The 17,227-nt window shown below is 34.7% G+C and overlaps 1 protein-coding gene across 17 annotated transcripts in view; it reads right to left on the reverse strand.

The window, feature by feature from the left end:
* Nucleotides 1–17,227, reverse strand: part of CAMK2D (calcium/calmodulin dependent protein kinase II delta) — a 288,328-nt gene that overhangs the window by 139,113 nt on the left and 131,988 nt on the right. For all 17 annotated transcript variants that reach the window (XM_036852771.1, XM_036852772.1, XM_036852759.1 and 14 more), the window contains exon 4: nt 11,759–11,813. In XM_036852771.1, coding sequence (XP_036708666.1) covers nt 11,759–11,813 — 55 coding nt within the window. The remainder of the gene's footprint in view (nt 1–11,758; nt 11,814–17,227) is intronic.

Raw genomic sequence — 17,227 nt, forward strand, 5'->3', positions numbered from 1 at the left:
TACCAACACAATATTTAAAGAGAAGAACAAAGATGAAGGACTGATACCATCTGACTTCAAGACTTACTATAGGGCTTCCCTGGTGGCGCAGTGGTTGAGAATCTGCCTGCTAATGCAGGGGACACGGGTTCGAGTCCTGGTCTGGGAAGACCCCACATGCCACGGAGCAACTGGGCCCGTGAGCCACAGCTGCTGAGCCTGCGCGTCTAGAGCCTGTGCCCCGCAACGGGAGGGGCCGCGATAGTGAGAGGCCCGTGCACCGCGATGAAGAGTGGTCCCTGCACCATGATGAAGAGTGACCCCCACTTGCCACAACTAGAGAAAGCCCTCGCACGAAACGAAGACCCAACACAGCTAAAAAAATTAAATAAATAAATAAATAAATAATGTAGCTATTAAAAAAAAAATTAAAAAAAAAAACGACTTACTATAAAGCTACAGTAATCAAAAAAGTGTGGTATTAATGAAAGAATAAACAAACTGATTAATTGTATGGAATAGAAAGCCCAGAAATGAACCCATATAAATATAGTCTCTCATCTTTGACAAAGGAGCAATGGAAATACAACGGAGAAAAGAGAGACTCTTCAATAAATGATGCTGGAACAGGTACATATTAAAAACAAAATTTAAAAAACCCCCTAAATCCAGACATTACACCCTTCACAAAAACTAACTCAAAGTGAATCACAGACCTAAATGTAAAACTATAACTATATAATTAAAACCATAAAAATCCTGGACGATAACATAGGAGAATATGTAGATGATCTTGGACATGGGGATGACTTTTAAGTACAACATCAAAGGCACGATCTATGAAAGAAAGAATTGATAATGTGAACTTGATTAAAATTTAAAAATTCTGCTCTGCAAAAGACACTGTCAAGAAATGAGAAGACAGGTTATAGACTGGAAAAAAAATATTTACAAAGACATCTGATAAAGAACTGTTATCCAAACTACACAAAGAATTCTTAAAGGGCTTCCCTCGTGGCGCAGTGGTTGAGAATCTGCCTGGTAATGCAGGGGACACAGGTTCGAGCCCTGGTCTGGGAAGATCCCACATGCCTTAGAACAGCTAGGCCCGTGAGCCACAATTACTGAGCCTGCGCATCTGGAGCCTGTGCTCCACAGCAAGAGAGGCCGCGATAATGAGAGGCCCACGCACCGCGATGAAGAGTGGCCCCCGCTTGCCACAACTAGAGAAAGCCCTCGCACAGAAACAAAGACCCAACACAGCCATAAATAAATAAATAAATAAATTTTAAAAATTAAAAAAAAAAAAGAATTCTTAAAACTGAACAATAAGAAAATGAACAATCTGATTCAAAAATAGGCAAAAGATCTGAAGGATACCTCACCAAAGAAGATATGCAGATGGCATATAAGCATATGAAAAGATGCTCCACACCATATGTCACTAGGCAATTGCGAATTAAAATGAGAAAACCATGGGAATATAAATTGGTACAGCCACTATGGAGAGCAGTATGGAGGTTCCTTAAAAAACTAAAAATAGAATTACCATATGACCCAGCAATCCCACTACTGGGCATTACCCAGAGTAAACCATAATTCAAAAAGACACATGCACACCAGTGTTCACTGCAGCACTATTTACAATAGCCAGGTCATGGAAGCAACCTAAATGCCCATCAACAGAAGAATGGATAAAGAAGATGTGGTACATATACACAATGGAATATAACTCAGCCATAAAAAGGAACGAAATTGGGTCACTTGTAGAGATGTGGATGGACCTAGAGACTGTCATACAGAGTGAAGTAAGTCTGAAAGAGAAAAATACATATCATATATTAACGCATATATGTGGAATCTAGAAAAATGGTACAGATGAACTAGTCTGCAAGGCAGAAATAGACACAGATGTAGAGAACAAACTTATGAACACCAAGGGGGGAAAGTGGGGGGTGGTGGTGGTGGTGATGGTGGTATGAATTGGGAGATTGGGATTGACATATATACACTAATATGTATAAAATAGATAACTAATAAGAACCTGCTGTATAAAAAAAAATAAAATTAAAAAAAAAAATGAGATAACTGCTATAAATCTATTAGTGTGGCCAAAGTCCAAAACACTGACAACACTAAATACTGGTAGGATGTGGAGCAACAGAAACTCTCATTCATTGCTGATGGGAATGAAAAATGATACAGCCACTTTAAAAGACAGTTTGGCAGTTTCTTATACGACTAAATATACTCTTACCATATAATCCAGCAATTGTGCTCCTTGGTATTTACCCAAAGGAGTTGAAAACTTAAGTCCACACAAAAACCTGCACATAGATGTTTACAGCAACTTTATTCATAGCCCAAACTCAGAAGCAACCAAGATATCCTTCAGTAGGTTAGTGTATAAACAAACCGTGGCTCATCCAGGGAATGGATTATTAGTCAGTGCTAAAAAGATATGAACTATCGAGCCATGAAAAACATGGAGAAAACATAAACATATACAGCTAAGTGGAAGAAGCCAATCTGAAAAGGTTACATACTGTATGATTCCAACTTTGACATTCTGGAAAAGGCAAAACTATGGAGACAGTGAAACGATTAGTTGTTTCTAGTTAGAGAGAAGGGTGAGATAAATAATTGGAGCACAGAGGATTTTTAAGATAATGAAATTATTCTGTATTAAACTACAATGGTGGATACATGTTATCATACATTTGTAAAAACCCAGTCAATGTACAATACCAAGAGTAAACCCTAATGTAAACTATGGACTTCGGGTAATAATGATGGGTCAATGTAGATTCATCAACTGAAACAAATAGATCACTGTGGTGTAGGAAGTCAACAGCGCCAAGGCTGTGCATGTGTGGGGATGGGGGTATTTGGGAATTCTCAGAAATTTCTGCTCAGTTTTGCTTTGAACCCAAAACTCCTCTAAAAAAATAAAGTTTATTAGAAGTGTAAAAGTTTAAAGAAATTGTTTAAAAGTTTCCAAAGTCCTAAATTACATAACATTTTCTCCTTACTTCATAAAGACAAATATGGGAATTGATATAATATCAAGAAATCCAGATTTATATTAAAGAATGAAAATTACTAAAGTGAACAAATGAAACAGAAATTGGGCCTCTGGAATTTAAGACAATTATACCTGACAATAATTCTAAAGAAGCCATCAGATGGTATTCATCTTGAAGAGCCTCTTTCCTCCTGTAGGTTGTCAGCTAAAGAGTACTCATGAGATGAGGTTATATCTTATCCCACTCAAACTGAAAGTGTTTGTTAACATAAAAGAACTATGCTGTGTGGGTGAAAGGGTTGACTTTGCCACCTTGGAGCAGCACCATAATACATGAGAAAAGTTGAATGTTAATTTTGCCTTTTACTCAGAAAAGAATCAAAAGGATATGAGTATCTCTACCCCTTTCTATTAAAAGTACAGGATGTCATAGTCATTTAAAATGTTTTTTTCTTAAAAAATGCACAGGCATACCTCCAAGATACTGCAGGCTCGGTTCCAGACCACCAATATAAAGTGAATGTCACAATAAAGTAAGTCACACGAATTTTTTGTTTCCCAGTGCATGTAGAAGTTATGTTTACACTATCCTGTAGTCTATTAAGTGTCCAATAGCATTATGTCTAAAAAAAAAAAGTACATACCTTAATTTAAAAAAATACTTCATTGCTAAAAAAAATGCTAACCATCACCTGAGCCTTCAGCAAGACATAATCTTTTTTTCTGGTCGAGGGTTATGAAATATTTTGAGAATTATCAAAATGTGACACAGACATATAGAGTGAGCAAATGTTGTTAGGAAAAAATGGGACTGATAAACTTGCTGGATGCAGGGTTACCATAAACCTTCAATTTGTAAAAAATGCAGTCTCTGTGAAGCACAATAAAGCAAAGTTCAATAAAGCAGTATATGCTTGTAACATATTCATTACCATTTTATTAATTCTCTAACAAATACAACACTGAAATTATTTAGTATAACATTGTGAAACCTGTATTTTCCCAACTGTGAACTTCTACAGTTCTAGATTTATAGCTTTCCACTGTAATGGACATTAAATTTCATTTTAACAATAGCCAGGATGTTTTGATTCAAACGCAATTGTTTTTAAAAACAAATAAGAAATGCAGTATCTTTAGAGCATCCAGGGTTTCTTTGTTATTTAAAATATCCTCCATTTTAAGTAGATTAACTGTTTCTTGCACGTAAATTGCCAACTAACAGCAAAATTCCGCAGACAACTTTGTTCTAAAAATTATTTTCAGACAGATTATACAGTCATCCCTCAGCATCCGTGGGGATCCCCAGCCGCTATTAAAATCCAAGGATGCTCAAGTTCCTTATATAAAATGGTACAGTATGATCTTATACTATACGCATATCCCCCCTTATACTTTAAACCATCTCTTGATTACCTATAACACCTAATACAATGCACATGCTACGTCAATAGTTGCCAGCTTCAGTAAATTCAAGTTTTGCTTTTTGGAACTTTGGAATTTTTCTTTTCTCAAATATTTTTGATCTATGGTTGGTTCGTGGGTGTGGGACCTGAGGATATGGAGGGCCGACTGTACCTTTTTACTTTATTCCTACCAACACCTTATGTACTTCAGGGACTATCTACCTGGATGTTAGTGCAGCCACCTTCTAACTGGGTTCACCACCTCCAATCTAATCTCTCTTTGCTCCAATCCGTGTACATAGCAAAATACCACAGCACTTGATTTATTTTTCTTTCTCTTGACAGGAGTTTAACCTAGAGACTTGTGCTCAAGTACTATCTTGCAACAGTAAATAGTCTTCAATACTGTGCTTTCACATTCTGATCTGAGTGTAAAATTATTTTTGCTACTACTGTTTGTTAACTACAATGTTTGGTGATATAAATTAAAGGAAATATTACACTTGGTAGGTTTTAAGACAGATAAAATTTGCTGTAAATAATAAGCAAAAGGCATTCAGAAAAAAAATCATACTAGGCCTCCACCTCCCAAAAGAATTAATAATCACTGGAATATACATACCTTGTGAAATACAGGAGAGTATCATCAGCATAATAGAAGAATTTTACTAAATTACCATAAAGATGACTGAGTTACTAGGCGCACATACCAGATGTTTTCACAGACACTGTGAAACTTGTTATATTTGTGTTATGTAAATGCTGCTGACCTGTTGGTTATATAACCAAATACTCTAGTAGGTAAAAAGATGCCATAACATAACATTTCATTATGTTTTTTTGAAGGCAAAAAATGGTCATTCACCTTCCCTTCAATCTGCTTATCTGCAGCGCCTGGTACAGAGTGAGTACATACCAAGTGTTTATTCGCTGAACGAAGAAATATCCCCAAGGACATAATTATGCCTGCCTCAGCTTCAGTTCTTCCCACTGTTTCCTGATATCCCTGACTGAATGAAGGTTGCCTCACTTTCCCAATCCCCTGTATAACTCTTACAGCTTTTACCACACTAGGTCTACACCACAGATATTTTGAAGGCATCTAAGCCCCTAGCTAAACTATAAAATCTTTGAAAAAGGATGGTGTCTGACTTATCCTTTAGCCCTAATATTACCAATATAACTATCAGCTCCCCAGTCCAAGGAGTGTATTTTGAAAAAGTATTTTTAGTATTATAATTTCAAATTTGTAAAAACGAAAACTCAACATGTTTTCCTAACAATAAGCACAAAACATGCAACTTGACCAGGCCTTCTGGCTGCTAGAAATATGATAAAATGGGGCCGGAGGAGGAAGCACAGCAGATTCTCTCAGGGTACTGCTTTCTGAATTTACCCAAATGGGACATTTATTTTAAAATGCTCAGAAACATTGCTTTTTTTTCCCCCTTAAAACATTAGGCAAAGTGTCTTGCTTTTAGTAGGCGCCTATCACATATTTGATGAATGGAATTTCTTATTTGGGGACAAAAACACAAACACTTTAAAACAGAAGAAAAAAAGAAATACTTCGCATACCAAGATATGACTTTGCTAGAGAAAAAAAATATATTCTTTTTAAAGACGTAATAATAGCATTTTCTCCAATACTTTAGACTCGTGAGAAATTTTCTAGTATTTAAAAATGGTACCAGGAGTCCCATTAATTCTATCAGAAATCTCAAATTGATGTGAATAACATCCTGGCTTCACAGAATAGAAAAGAATTTGAGAGATGTCTAACAAATTTCTCATCTGTACCCATGGCCTCATTCTCTTTGAGAAAAATAAGGCTTAGAGAAAAGATACTGTTAAATGTTTAGCCCTGGGTGGCTTTGAGACTGAAACTCAAATCTTTTCATTCTAGGTCAGCATGCTTTCCATTGAGCCTTAATCTAGTCTATTTTAGTTCCCTATTGAGATTACCAAAATTCAACCCAAGTGTCATTCTCTTACACATTTACTTAAAGTGTGATATATCTATATGTCATTGTGTACATTCACCCAACAAGCACATAATACAGATCTTCTCTGACACATAGATCCTGAAATATACATGCCATATTCAAATGACTGCCCTTGTCAAGGTCTTTTTTCCTATCAGTCCTAGAAATGGACTGGATCTGCTTTATTTCCTAAGGCCAATGGCTCTGCCTTTAGGCTCCTCCCTTGAGGACTGTAATTCTAGCTCCATTACTTCACTGTCTTATCTTCTGCTAGATTTCAGATAAATCCACATCTTTTGCCTCCGGGAGTTGCTGAGATGTGTTTATAAACCCTTCTAGGCACAGACCTTGACAAAAATGATTCTAAAAAATCAGGCAGTTCAATATTTGCTGTGAAGATATCTTTGCTTTCATGCAGGCCTTTCCCACTGATTCCTGAGTCTATTTGCAAAACTGACTATTAACGCTTTGTAGTTGGAAACAGTGGATAGATATCTGAATAAAAAATATAAATTAAAAGTAACAAAAAGACACCTTTTTTTTTTTCATAGAACTCATGGCCCCTTCTGTTTTGCTTTTTAGAAAAGGAAAGAATTCCATTAGAAGAAGACTCAACACACCTATAAAAATAGAACTTCCCATTAGATTCTGAATAGCTGACATTCCACAGGAAGTATGCACAAGTACCACATTGCCAAAACCATCATCAAAAGGACAAACACAGAGAACATTCCTTCTTCAGGAATTCAAGTAGTTATTTTATCTTGGAACTGATTGGCAAAGTGACTTCCAATTTTTCCATGAGTATTTCATTGATATCTTTAAGATCATACTTTTCTTAACTATGTTTAAAACGTGCATTTTTCTAAAGCTACTTACTTTTCTTCTTCCTAGAATACCACCACCACAATTAAATAATTTAGAGGAATTATTTATTTATATTTGTTATAATCTCTTTTTAGTTATTGAAAATCTACACTTTTAGCCATTGATTTCCAACTGTCTCTAAAGCTGGGTGCTTTACTGGATTGTGTTTAACTAGTTTATTAATCTCATTTACTGGAAAAGCATTTTGATGAGAATTACTGATAACTCTCCTCTTAAACTTTAAACATTGAAGAATAATTGCAACAGATTTCAAAATAACAGCAGATTTCATGTTACTATGGTTCAAACGTAAACTCTACATTTTGGTTTCAGAGACATTAATAGCACAAACAAATATCATTGCTTCAGATATGATCCACTGTAATTGAAAATCTTATTTTGTTTTCACATGAAATGCTTTCTTTATATGTTCTGCATCAATTACTAAGTGCTGAATTTTTTAAAAAATGGTGCACTTTAAAAATAAACTTTATTCTAAACAATGTGATTCTTATCATTCCCTCCATTTAGTAAGGAAATCTTACCTTTAAAAATCTATAAAATTTAAAACATGGATATAAATAACTTGATGACTGTGGAAAAGCGGCATGGCATGGGAAGAAGGATGCCTCTTTCTTTTATATTTGGCCTAACACTGAATTGCTTTTTGGAGCTGAAGGGGATCAGAATATGCCCTGCCAAAATATGCCACTTTGGCATAAGGATTATATTGAGCTAAAGGCAAGTGAGAATCAGCAAATACAGGAAGAATTCTCTACTCCACGCCCTTAATCTGCCTAAAAGCAGGACATAAATTTCCCTTTGAGGAAGGTGTCTGCTTCCATCTAAGCAATTCTTACCATCTAAGACAAGGAGTTGACACCCTGAGTCTAATTGCTTCTTTCAATTTCATGTCTTTGCTGTGAGCTCATGTGCACATAAATATTAATAAAAATGTTGTGCCTTTTCTCCTGTTAATCACTATCTTTTCTTAGTTTAACTCACATGCCTTCATGCATTGAACATAAGAGGGCAGAGAAAAAATTTTTTCTCTCTGACTGAGCTGTGATTAAACCCAATTAGCCAAAGTGGAGAGGGAAGGCGGAGGGGCAAATTAGGGGTTTGGAATTAAGAGATACAAACTACTACGTGTAAAATAGATAAGCAACAGGATATATTGTATAGCACAGGGAATTACAGCCATTATCTTGTAATAACTTTTAATGGAGTATAATCTATAAAAATACTGAATCACCATCTGTATACCTAAAACTAATATAATATTGCAAATCAACTATGCCTCAATAAAAATAAATAAATAAAATGAATACATTTTAAAAATAAATAAATTAAATTAAAAAATAAACCCAGTTCTGAATGGTGGTTTAGGTAATGAGCATTAGCAAAAGTGTTTTTTTATTCTAGTATTCATCACAGCATGAAGGACATATCCCAGTGTATAATGCCATACGCTTGATTATACTGTAAAGAAGATCTGACAAATTAGACCTATCAAGAAATCACAACATGTCTAAAAAAATGGGGTGGGGGCATTTCTCTCACTAAATAAAGAGAAAAAAAAACCACAAAAAACCAAAACCCTGTGCTCTTAGCCCTGCACAGCAGTAAAGAGGCACTTCCCAGGGGTGTCAATTGGGGTTGAGTAGGAAACCTGGGCTTCTACCCCCACCTGTCAGTAATAAGATGGCACCTCCTCACCCCTGCCATTGTGATATCAGAGGAGGACTGTTAAAAAGATGATTTAAAGTAAATTCAGAGTCTCATAATACCCAAAATGTCCAGGATATAATACAAAATCACTCATCATACCAAGAATCAGGATAATCACAATATGAATGAGAAAAAACAATGAACAGATACCAATATAAAGATGACAGTGCTGTTGGAATTACCTGACAGGTTTTTTAATCAGCCATAATAAAAATGCTTCAGTGAACAATTATGAACACACTTAAATGAAAAAAAAGTAGGAAGTCTCAACAAAGGAATAGAGGATACACCAAACAACCAAAAGTCAATGGTAGAGCTGATAAAAACACAGTAACTAATAAAATTTTAAAAACTCAATCGATGAGCTCAACAGCAGAATGGAAAAAAACTGAGGAAAGGATATGTGAACTTGGAGAATATAAATTACCCAATCTGAACAAAAGAAATAAAATAAATTTTTAAAAAATTGAACAGAGCCTCAGGGACTTATGCGACTATAACAAAAGATCTAACATTCATGTCCTCAGGGTTCCAGAAGGAGAAGAGAAAGTGAGGCTGAAAAAGCAATCAAAGAAACAATGTCTAAAAATCTTCTAAGTTTGGCATAAATCTACATACTCAAGAGATTAAGTGAATATCAAATAAGATAAACTCTTAAGAAATTCAAGGCAAGACACACCATAGTCAAACTTCTAAAAACTATAGACAAAGGTACATTTTTTAAAGCAGCCAAAGAGAAATAATACCTTATCTTTAGGGGATAAGCAATTAGAATGATAGAAGATTTCTCATGAAAAACAAAAGAATCCAGAAGGAATTGGCCCAACATTGAAAGAAAATTACTGTCAACCTAGAGCTTTATATCTAGCAAAAATATCCTTCACAAATGAAGAGGAAATCAAGACAGTCTCAGAAAAGGAAAACAGAATCTGTTGCTAGCACATCTATACTCTAAAAGAATGGCTACAGGAAATTCTTAAAGAAAGGAAATCATAAAAGAAGGAATGCTGGAACATCAAGAAGGAAGAAAGAACAACGGTAAAAGTAAAAATATGAGCTTTGAGAAAGACTTGAAAAGAAGAACTAGTGCAACTTGGAGTGTTGCCAACCTACAGCCACATGAACAAGCCATGAATAGAACATGACTGTGGAAAAAACCTTGTGCAGCAGGACTGTGCGTATCCAGAGATTTAGTCTCTATTCTCTAGCAAGTATGTGGATCACCAATATGGCAGACATGTTTGGTTGCCTATCCAACAGGCAAGACTTCCCTTCCTGCTACAGATTGAATTTATGATTGGTCAAAGCCAACTGCTATAATTCTATCCCCGTTACTACTACTTGGTTCAGACATGTGCATGAAAAGCAATTCTAAACAGTAATTCATTATCAGCTATCTTCTGAGGGACTGCTGGGAAAGGTTTTCCCTATAAATAAAAATATATGCAATGGGATTAATGTTTCCTTTTCTTCTGCCTTTGGAAGTCACTGTGATACCTGAAAATGAGGCAGCAAACTTGAGAACATTAAGGGGAACCTGAGGGTGAGGACAAATCCACATACTACAAAGAACAGAAAGATGGAATGAACTTGGTTTCTTAATGACATCATTGGAGGGCTGAATTAACCAAACTTAGTACTAACCTGTCATTAGACACATTTTACATGAAATAATAATTTTTTTCTTATCTATTCCCCAAATATCACATTAAATGCTAGAGAGTAGTCCATCATATGAATGTACTGTAATTATGCAACTGATTCCCCATTATTGGATTTATAAGTTGGTTTTCTTTTTTTTTCCACTATAAAGGACAATGCAATAAACAGCTTTCAGTATAAACTTTATCTGAATTTAGGGTAATACTTTCCATGTACTTTGTTCTGAGAAGGAAAATTACTAAGTTAAATGAAATGGACATTTTTGATATGGAGTATCAATTTTATTTTCAGAAAGTGTATCCTTATTTAACCCCTAGCAGTAATGCGTATGGCCTGTATCACTATATCCCATCCAGCCAGAGGGGATGCTGTGGCCTGCTCCCCAAGAGCACTGTTTTCCCTTCATTCTTATTGATAGAACCTTGGTTTATAAATCCTGATTAGTCTAAGTCAATCTTGGTGACTCCATTCTCCTTGCCAGTGATTGGCGAGGGGTAGGCATGTGACCTAGCCCTGGTCAATGAGATGATTATTGGGAGGCTTACTAGGTGAATTTTTCATTCTTAAAAAAAAAAAAAAGAGAGACAATGTCTTCCACTATAAATTACCATGTCTCCATGTAATAATTTGAACCATGCCAGTCTGAGAACAAAGCCAGTGAGCTGGGCTAAAAGATGGGAGTTTGATGATGTTGTTGAACCCCTGAATTAACCAACCTCAAGGGTCCATGAGCCTTCTTTTTTATATAAGATAATAAGTTACAAACACTTCAAAAAAATTCAATGGAAAATTATGCTTATGTATAATCAGCCATCTTTGTACCCCAAGGTAAAACTGAGAACTACTTATGATATCACAATGAACAATCCCAAAGGAAACAGACTCATAACTGTTTCCCTTATGAAGATTAACTTAAATTTTAAATAAACAATGCTGAGCATTCACCTCATTTCAAAAGAATTAGAGTTGAATGTAATTTGAAGAACATTTAAAAATATTAAAGGGTCATTAATTTGGACTGTAACTTGGAGAAAAATCATCCTTAATTCAAGATCTTCAAATAGACAGCAAAAATAAACAAACACAAAGTATGTTGTACTTACAAATCAAACACCAAGTAATGGAAGCCCTCTTCCGATATGCTGTCGTGAAGTCGCACTAAAACAAAAGAAAAAAGGAAAAAGAGAAGAAAGTTTGTGTTATATGTATGCCAACAATCAACATTAAGCCAAGACTTTTAATAGGCATCTGTCTCCTAAATTAAAATGTTAGCAACACTATTTTAGCTTCTGATGAGTCAGCATCCTTTATAGCAGGGCTTCGGTTCAGACAGACCCAAGGTTTAAGTTCTGGTTCTGATAATTATTAACTGTGTGATCTTAAGCAAATTAATTAACTTGTAATGATAACAGTACTTATATTTTATAAAATGGTTGAGAATATTAAATACAACAATACAAGTAAAATAATTCGCATATTGCCACGCAAAAACTAAATAAAAGTCAATAATTGCTATATCTCCATATGTCCAAAGTTACCAGGCTCTAGCAATTCTTCCACTGAGAGTCTCTTCCCTGTCGTTCCTTTTGCTATTATCCTAGAGTCTTAAGAGTCTAGTAAATGGACTCCATGCCTCTTACTCTCCCTTTTTTCTGGGAAATTTCTATATAGCACTCCCCAGCCAGCCAAAACAGTTTTTATTATGCTACCTCTAAGAGCAAGTCACCAAAATCTATTTACCAAATCATCAGCCAAAAATGTACAGCTAGAGCTTTTAATAAAATAATCTACTTTAATAGATTTAGTATTAAGGATATTAACGCTACTCTAGATTTTCCAGTGAGCTAAACGTTCAGTGATAACTAGCCAAAACCAAAGTTTCTCTCTTCTGAATTTAAAGTACTCATTGTTTACTGCAAAATAACCACACATGCAAAACTCACTTACTTTTTTTTTCTGCTATTTATTTTTGCCTAAGCCCCCTGACTCCCTTAGATGGTAAACTTCCTAAGTATCCAATCACTTAGGGGGGCTTGGCCTTCACTGGGAGCAACGGAGGCCAAGAAAAGCAGCAAACTCATAGGACACAAATGCTTTTGAAAAGTCACCAAAAAAGGATCATGATTTCTACTATGATCTGTCCTTAGTACTTTCCCCATGCAGTGATGACCACCATATGGAAAATGTGGATTCAAAAGAACACTTAGATGGTCACACAAGCTACTATAATCCACAAAGGGAGTTTGCAGTACCCATGACATTCCCAAGGTCACAGACATAACAGAATGTCCATTCTTTACAATCCAATTCCATCCCCTTCAGATATCATCCTTGGCTCACTATTAAAATCTTTTCTGAATTCCTCTCCAGAAATTTCTCCAAAGTAGAGAAAGAGAGGCTTTTGCTTCACCTATAATTATGGATTACCATTTGTAAAGTGTGAGTTTTCTGTTACCATGAACATGAGAAGGGGGCACCTGGGAGTGTGACCACTGCAGCTCAGTCTGAGCTCCTCTATTTGTCTCTAGAGCACACGGAATGTAAACACGCTGCAGCATCCCTCCCCTTATCTTATTTGTTTCTCATAGTGTCACCCTTGAATTCATGGATGCAGCCTATTTTACTTTTATTAACAAACTCTAATACCTGTCCGTTCTTCAGGACACAGAGTTTCTTTCTCATCAACACTATCAAACAGGAACCATATTTCATAAGTCTTTGCATCCCTCATAGAGACTTGGCAAACAGTAGACAGTCTTTCGTAAAACTGGTTTTGAGCATTTACTGTACCAGGTGCTAGGCATTCTTCCCACTTTTTAGACAAACATTTTCATCAAAGCTCAGTATACTTATGTCTGAAACAAAATGATTGCTATGCAAACAATTCTCCTGTCACTTTAATTGTGTGAAGGGTATTCTTCAATTTGCCAGTATCAGAGGTCACGTGCTTCATCCATAAATTCAGAGTGACACTAAAGATGAGGAGAGGGAGACTGCGGTGTGCTTACATTGCAGTCATGTGTTTAATTTGCCTGCTACCTTTGCTTAAACTTATGCCACCAAAGAAAATCAAAAGTTTAGCTCAATGATGAGTCTTCTGCACAGTCATTCAGCACAGTAAGGAACTCACTGGCTTTCTTATATGACACAGACTCACAGATACCTCATTGAGCAGCTGTAACACAACCTGTGTTTAAACGCGTTCAAATAATGGTATGGCTACTTGAAGAACTCAGACAGTTACTCTGTGAAAATAAGGTGGATTTCTATACTATCAAAGTTAAAATGAAAAGCAAAAATCACAATGTGAGCTGGAGGAAGTGACCACTTTTTTCTCACATTGTCTCAAGGTAAAATCTTCAATTGGAGATGAGATCTCAGGTTTTCAGATCAGAGTTATAGAGCTAAACAGAGGTGGATATTTCAGGTCCAAGTGGAGAAGCAGTACTAATTTCTGGTTATAGCTGGAATAAAATTTTCTTAGTTTGACTACCACTACCTTATTAATACTTGGAATTCATCATCATTTGGAAGTAAGTTATTCTTTGAACAAGTCAAGAGTTGCTCAAGCCTGATAATCAAACACATACATTGTTTTGGGTCAAAACCAGTTTCACAAAAGCATTTTGTCAGCAAGTACATGATAATGGTTAAAAATAAAAACCATCTGACCAAGTTCAATCCTTTTTCATCACACCATTCTAAAATAACCTCCACTATTTCTAACCAGCCATTTGACCAGGTAAGATTAATTCTGAATAAATTTTGTTATGATACAGTGGAAAAAAACTAGCATCATCTTTACTTGGGATAAATACGTACACATTTTTATAAATCTAAACAGTGTAACAGTTATCTAGGATAAACATTTAAATTCTAAGGCATTAAGTATGAGATTTATAATGGGGAAAAAGGTGTTTCTGAGGCTAAAATATTTCCAAAGTTTAGCTGACCCAAGGCCTAATCCTTTTCCTCTCTCTCTTGAATGACAGAGTTAGTATAAATCCCTGAAACTAAACATAGTAGGGCAATGCTGCCAGTGTTATCATAATACTAACAGAGTAATTCATACAGAACAGATTGTATTGCATCATAATCACTGGTTCTCAGCTCTAAGCAATACTCCTGGTTATAAATGAGGTAGATTTTGCATTTTTAGTTGGCTGTGTTGCAAGGATTGAAGTAGTTGGGTTTGATTCACATACTGGGATGTGAATATGGCAGCTTTTAAGTCAGATACTTTTTATATTCTCATCAGCAGTTAATTATATTTCACAGCTAGAGCAAGCATTAGCCAAGTTAGGCCATGCAACGTGCCAAGCCTTCGAAAAAGAGGGATGCCAACGTTGAGTTCATTTGTTAACTTAAATATATATATATATTTATTTATTTAATATATATATATTTAATATATATATATTATATATTTTATATATATTATATATTTTATATATATATATATTATATATATATATAATATATATAATATATATTTACTAGTTCCAGACATTGTAACAGCCAAATGGCAACACTCTAGAGAGAAATTTCACCTCAACCATTACTCCTGGCTCTTTTGTGACAAAGCTGGTCATTTCTGGAGAGAAAACTTTTCAGATAGAAAACAAAGAAGCACTGAAAACCAAACTCAAAATAAAACTAACATTTCTAGAAAACTGAAGGTAAACCTGCATAGATGCTTTGTTTTGCTTAATCCCTATTTCTTATAACATGAGTAATACATTTAATAAAACAACACCATTTTAAAAGTCTCCCCAGTATAAAAATACTAATTTAGGTTGTATGTATTTGAAAAATATATGCACTCTATTTCTTTGAAATATGAAGCCATGCATATATAGTTTATTTTATTTTAAATTAAGTAGAAAGATAAGCAGATAAAGATATATAGATATTTCTTTTGTTGTTATTGTTGTCAAAGTCCGTAGTATTATAGCATTTATACTTTGATTTTCTTTACTTGTCTTAACAAGAAACTTTTAAAATCTGGGCATAAAAAGTTTGGAAATTTGACTTAGCTGTCTAAGGCAAACTGATCAAACACAGAAACTACAGTTTGTTCTAATTTTAGATATTTGAACACATAAATTTCTAAAGTTGCATAAGAGATACATATTTTGACAATATACTGAGCAATATGACCCATTAATAAATACCAAATAAGCCACTATCCACTACTCAAAAATGAAAATAACTTTAGTACCAGAAATCAAAAAATTGTTTCAATAACATTTCAAATATTTTTTCTGAAGTGACAAGAAAATCTTTGTAAACTTAATATTAATTAACATTAAATTATATTTAAAAGCAATTCATTGCTAATATGAAAAAGTTCTTAAAGTTAAGAACTTTCTGAAAAAAGCAAACATAATTATTACATGAAAATTCAGTGGGGAATGCCACCCATGTTAATTTTAAAACTATTCTAAAAATACACAAAAAAAGCCACTGGAACACAAGATCAATCATGAAAGTCAAAGCATATCAACTCCGTTGACCATGATCTCCATTCTTATTCTCAAATTATCACCTCATTTCCTGAAGCTAATCCTAAATCCAGTTTAGATTAGCTTCAATATCTACAGTATCAGGTTAGTAACATTCAGGGCTGACTCGAAGAAATCACAATGTTTTCTAACAGTCCAGATCTATTTACAAGCTCATATTATTCAAAGGAGCTTCTGGCTGGACAAAATATCTATTACTTGGGAGAATTACAATCTAGGAAGATGGTAAAAGTGAGGAGAAATGACTAATAACTGCAAACTATATGGCCACCATATAGTTTGACACTGATCACATGACACCAAAAGAACATGAGAGAACAATCAATTTCTTTTGCATGGAAGTCATAAATGACTAAATATAGAATTTCAGAGATGTTTAATGAAATAGACAAGTAAATGGATAGTTCTTTTAATAGGCTTTCCTGCTCATTTTTAATAAAATTATATATGTGCCAGGAAATTACAGACTTATTACTAAACCAAATAATATCTAGAAATATTCTTTGTTTTCTTTGAAAAATAATTTGAGATTATCTTGTTGCACATTTTCACTTCTTGGAAAAGTTAGTAATCATTTCAAGTTTCCTTTATTTAAAAAATTTTTCCTCTTTCAATTCTGCATCAATATCATTTATTTTATGTATTTGAAAAAGTGATTCCAACTTTCTTCATTTTCTCTCTTCTTGCCATATCTTTCTGCTATTCCATCTTCTAATACTTATATAAAGCTAATCAGAGATTACTCATGGATATCCTTAAACAATAGGAATATCAAGAAAGGAAGAGAAGCTATTGTCATCGGATGACTTGCATATTAAAGAAATCTCTAGATAGTGCACTTTCACACTGTACTTTAATTATAAGGACCTAACAGAGCTTTGAGCTAATACCGTCCTTCTGTTGAGTTTATACAAAATGCACACACCTACCTACTATGTATCAAATGTATAAGAGTGCCTGGTGAAGTAGACAAAGAATGGCCATTTGTAATTCCTCTGCTCTTACCTGAATAGCATCACTATAATACCCACTGTAGAATCCAGTACC

Source organism: Balaenoptera musculus, chromosome 5 (genome assembly GCF_009873245.2).
Source record: "Balaenoptera musculus isolate JJ_BM4_2016_0621 chromosome 5, mBalMus1.pri.v3, whole genome shotgun sequence".
In the NCBI taxonomy this organism is placed as follows: domain Eukaryota; kingdom Metazoa; phylum Chordata; class Mammalia; order Artiodactyla; family Balaenopteridae; genus Balaenoptera; species Balaenoptera musculus.